At 44.4% G+C, this 5,011-nt stretch overlaps 1 protein-coding gene across 1 annotated transcript in view; it reads left to right on the top strand.

Moving 5' to 3' along the window:
* The first annotated feature begins 445 nt into the window (after positions 1–445).
* The window catches only part of LOC103384204 (prostaglandin E2 receptor EP1 subtype-like), a 10,494-nt gene continuing 5,928 nt past the window's right edge, over positions 446–5,011 (top strand). The window contains exons 1-3 of the mRNA XM_025058636.1: positions 446–784; positions 1,041–1,663; positions 4,536–4,997. Coding sequence (XP_024914404.1) covers positions 4,577–4,997 — 421 coding nt within the window. The 5' untranslated portion in view covers positions 446–784; positions 1,041–1,663; positions 4,536–4,576. The remainder of the gene's footprint in view (positions 785–1,040; positions 1,664–4,535; positions 4,998–5,011) is intronic.

Genomic DNA, 5,011 nt, shown 5'->3' on the forward strand with positions numbered 1-5,011 from the left:
TTTTGAGTTTCTGCATGTACTGTTCAAAGGTCTGTGCAGGACACCAGACACCACTGAGGGAAACCTTTTTTTTTTTTTAAACGACATCGCCATCAGCCTCCGCTGTAACCTACCGTCCACTAAACAACCGTGTGTTCAAACTGTGGGAATGTCAGCGTGCAGACAACACCTCAGCAGCCTCACGGCCCGAGTGTGGCTGCGCACTCATGTTTCCTCAAAGTCAAGCTGGTTTTCATGTCCTGAGCAGCTGTGTTTTCACTCAGTGGTCAGTGAAGCCCGGCTCTGTCTGCTGCCGCTGCTGCTGCTGCTGCTGCTGCTGCTGCTGTTGCTTGTTGTGGCGGTGGCTCGCTGCTGCTGCCGCTTTCACAGACATCACATCTTTAACCTACATCAGCTTCCCTTTGAATTTTTACAAATTATTGTTTCCTTAATCGACGTTTTTTAACATCTTCTGAAATTCTAGACCTCATCTTCCGTGGACCACCGTCTCCTGCTGCTCTGTTCTTCTAGTTAGTGTGAACCAGGCCTCATCAACAGACCTCCACTCTCTTTCCAGGGACACTGCAGCCAAAGCCCTGGGTCCAAACCACAGCTAGTGGATGAAAGTGAAGCTCAACATAAAGCAAACACGAACACCTGTCCCTACAAAATCACAGCTATTATTCTTCTGTTTCTGGTGTTTTTCCTTCCAAAAAACAACCAAAAAACAGGACTAATATCAGAGACCTTGAGGAACATCTGGATCTTCCATGAGAATGAATTACCTCCCACTAAAACAGTGATGGTGAGCAAATCTATACCTACAAAAAATATATATTAATTTCAACCACAGCCAAGATCTCCATATTAATAATTCCATCATTTGGATCAGTCACAAATAACTGTTCCATGATTGGTCCAGGCTCCTGGGTCACGTCAAAATCTGACAAATGAAACTCAGGCTGTGAAATTGATCTGTCCGATAAAGGACCCAGGCTGAGCCACAAAATCAATTACAGCCAAAAACAAGTGAAAAGGATCTTCATTTTGTCTTGTCAAAGGTCACCGGGGCCACGTGCGTAACCTTACGTGGTGACGTTTCACACAGTGTCAGGACAGTGTCGTCTGCACGCTGAGACACAGGCCTGACCGTGACTGGAGGTGTGTTCTTGGAAATGTAGGTGAGACACATGAGGTGAGTAAGAACTTTACTGCGTGTGTGTGTGTGTGTGTGTGTGTGTACGCGCCAGTGCGCGCGCGCTGATGTAAACAGAAGAAAGGCGCAGGAGGAGCGCAGCGGAGCAACAGCAGAGACGCCCTCACTCTCACTCACGTTCTACATATATAAAAAACACCGGGGTGACAGTGTGTTTCAGTGTCAGTCAGGATCCTTCACACAACATCCAGGACTCAGCAGCAGCAGCAGCAGCAGGAGGAGAGCGAGGAGGAGCAGCAGGAGGAGAAGCGCACCCTCAGCCATGGATCATATCCCGCCGCGGACAGCGGTGCGCTTCACTCGGCCAGAGGGAAACTCGACTTGTGAGAGATTTTCTCCTGAGTTTGTGGACCGTGACTGCTGAGAGGGACTCTGGATACTGATCTGGAATTTGTGGAGAGGAGAGAGGAGCCGAATTTTTGGATATTGACTTTGAACCGAGGAGGACAACAAAGCTGTGTGCATGTGGTGAGCCACTTTATCTGTTTCTTACTGATCCAATAAGAGCAACAACTGGACTGCATCAGGACATCACTGTCAATTGGAATAATTAAATTAACAACACAGAGATAGATAGATGGATAGATGATAGATGGATGGATAGATAGATAGATGGATAGATGGATGGATAGATGGATGGATAGATAGATAGATAGATGGATGGATGTGAAACAACAACACATGTCAGTGTTGATCTAACCCAGATGCTACAAAGTTTTTTTGCAGTATTTCCTCATTTCTTTCCACATCAGACTCCTGCAGGACACAGTGTTCCGTGACAGTGACTTTATGAAGAGGTGAACAGGGCAGATCTGCTCTGAGATAAACTCAGCTGTTTTCTACATCACTTCAAAGACACATCAGGCTTTCTGTCCTGTCAGCAGCCTGATATTCTTTTTTGGGAAAATATACTGTGGTTAAAAAACCAAACAGTGAATTGTTTAATCCACAGCTTGAAAGTAAGAGTTGGTTTTTTATCAGAACCACTGGAAATAGTAGCTAATATCAAATATGTATCCTTGTTTTATTGTCATTTCTAAATCTAAATCAGATTCTTTAACAGAAGTGGACAACTCATTAGTTTGTTTGGTAAATTAAGTCAGTTCATATTCTAATCCAGTAAAGACCCAAACCAGATTTTCAGTGACTCATCTTTAGACCCTAACCCTCCCTTTGAAAATGATTGGCGTGGATTATCTGCAGCAGCACCTGTCAGCCTTCATGTCTGTTTAAAAAACCACATTAGACACGGCCTCGTCTGTTGGAATGGTCCCGACGTCAATAGTCTTATCTGACCGTCCGTGATTAATCTCAAATCCAATTTCTCCTCCTGCGTCTTTAATCTTGATTTTAATCTGGAGGCCATCTGGTTGTATGTTGTTCTTTTAAAGGTCTTATCAGTTTGTGTGTTATCTTTTTAAATCTCAATCTTATTTTCCCCTCTTCACTCTCACCCTGTTACCAACGACACTGACTTTTCTTGTTGCTGTCCGTTGCCGGGAGGATGTCAGTGTTTACGGCTGATGTTTGAGAGTCACTGTGATGCTGAAGAACAGTTCAGAAGAACTCAGCACCATGACATCAGCTGCTGTTCTCTGACACGTCTCCATCAGCACACAAATGTGTTAAATCCTGTAAATTAAAGTCCAAAGAAGAACAAAGCGAACAATAACACATTTGTCTTTCTCCCTCATCTTATTCTCCACTGGAATGATCATGTTAGAGAAAGTCCCAGTTGTGCAACGTTACGGCAAAAAATGGAGACGTTCCCTAAAGATCATGCATTCAGTGAAGGCCAACGTTCTTCTACTGCAGTTTGTAGCTCAGTACTGTAAAATAACTGAAGCCATATTTAAACATTCACTTCTCTTCTTCTTCTTCTTCCTTCTTCCATTTAATGCAAATAAGCGTGGCTTGAACGCTCCATGATTTTGAGGTCAGATAACAGCAGAAAAATAAGTGATGGTTTGGACGACTGCAGAGCAAAACCAGCGGAGAAATTGGACCAAAGATGTTAGAGATGGAGCTGCCAGGCAGCAGGAAACGAGGAAGACCCCAGAGAAGATTAATGCAGGCAGTGGAGGTCGGTGTAACAGTAGAGGACTCCTGGGATAGACGGAGATGGAGGCAGATGATCCATGGCTGCGACCCCTGAAGGGAGCAAGGAAAGGAAGGAAGGAAACATTAGGACTATGGAAATTGCCCAGAGACAGAACAACCATGTGGCAGCGGGTCATAAAACATATACAGTGGCATTAACCCCCTGGTAACAAGAGCGCTAGTGCTACACACTCCTTTTTTCTTTACACACTCCGATCTATATGAAAGATACCCAGCTGTTGTTCTTTTAAATGCAATACAACTGCTGGCCAGTAGGGGCTGACTCAAAAAACCAAGTACCTCTTGCATATTTGCATTAATATTTAATAATATGAATTATGCTGCATGTAATAATGCTGAATGATCTGTCCAATTTGTAATTAAGTAATCATTTTGTAATCTTTAAGTAATCAGCCGGTCAGTGTGAGGTTAGTTAGTAGTTTAAAGTTAATAATTAATAGTTTAAAAAATAGGACTTTATATATATATATAATTTTTTTTCATATATCCACACGTTGTGATTGTCCATTTCTTGTCCATCTGAACTGGTGTCCATCTATGGCTGAGGCTCTTTAGTTTCTAAAACCAGCTTTAACAGCCTGTCGTCACATATTTCAGAGTTCTAATGTTCCGGCGAGTTGATTCTTTTTCTAAAAATAGCGCTCTGTTTGGTGTTCTGGTGACGGCAGTGTTGAGTCACGCCTTAGGTGTTTGGATGTGTCATAATCCACAGTCGCCTTTAATGTCATTACACCCCCCTGTTATCTGTCTGTTGTCTGTCATCACCTGTTATCCAGACTCTGTTGTGACATTTTCTGGTTTTCATCGGAAGTAAAAATCAGTGGAATCTTTCGCCTACAAAGTGGTTGGTGTTTGTAAAATACAAATGGTACTGCAGTGCCATCTCTATTCAGGGGAGTTCTTTGATGACGTCAATTTTTTTTTTTTACATCCCTTGTTCTTTTTTCCCAGCATCCCCTGGATGAGGAGCTCAGGTTCACCATCTGCCAAAACAAACAATGATCTTCAAATGAATGTGTCCAACCTTTATTGGTCGGCCAGAGCTGAAGACAACGTTATGACACGGCGTCTACTGATTAGCCAAAATCATTTTACAGATGACCTTATATTTCTGCCTTTTTTCTTCATGTGCCATGGAACAGAGATGGGTTTTTTTTTCTGGAAACCTGTGCAGATGTGACAATCCTGACTGATCTGTTCTCATCTGTTTCTCTCGTAGCCTCCCTTAACTATGGACCCCATGACCTTCAGAGTTCAGCGATGTTAACTCTGAGCCACTACAACTCCTCAGCCTCCCCGCTCCTCCCTCATTACCTCCTTAACTCTAATGACAGTGAAGGGAAGGTGGAGGCCAGGGTGGCTGTGGAAGGGCTGTCGCAGCAGGGGAACTTCACCTATGAGGGGCCGTCCGCCGGCGCCATCATCGTCGTCATTCTACCAATGACTCTGGGCATCGTCTCCAACATCGTGGCCCTGTTTATCCTGGCCAACGCCTACTGCCTCCAGCGGCGGCGTTCTAAGGCCACATTCCTCCTGTTTGCTACTTCGCTCGTGGTCACAGACTTTATTGGACACGTGATCCCCGGAGCCCTGGTTCTGAGACTCTACCTCCATGGAGGCGTGCGACCTGAGGACTTCAACACTCCCGACGGCATGTGTCAGTTTCTGGGAGGCAGCATGGTCTTCTTCGGCCTG

Source organism: Cynoglossus semilaevis, chromosome 9 (genome assembly GCF_000523025.1).
Source record: "Cynoglossus semilaevis isolate Cse_v1.0 chromosome 9, Cse_v1.0, whole genome shotgun sequence".
In the NCBI taxonomy this organism is placed as follows: Eukaryota; Metazoa; Chordata; class Actinopteri; order Pleuronectiformes; family Cynoglossidae; genus Cynoglossus; species Cynoglossus semilaevis.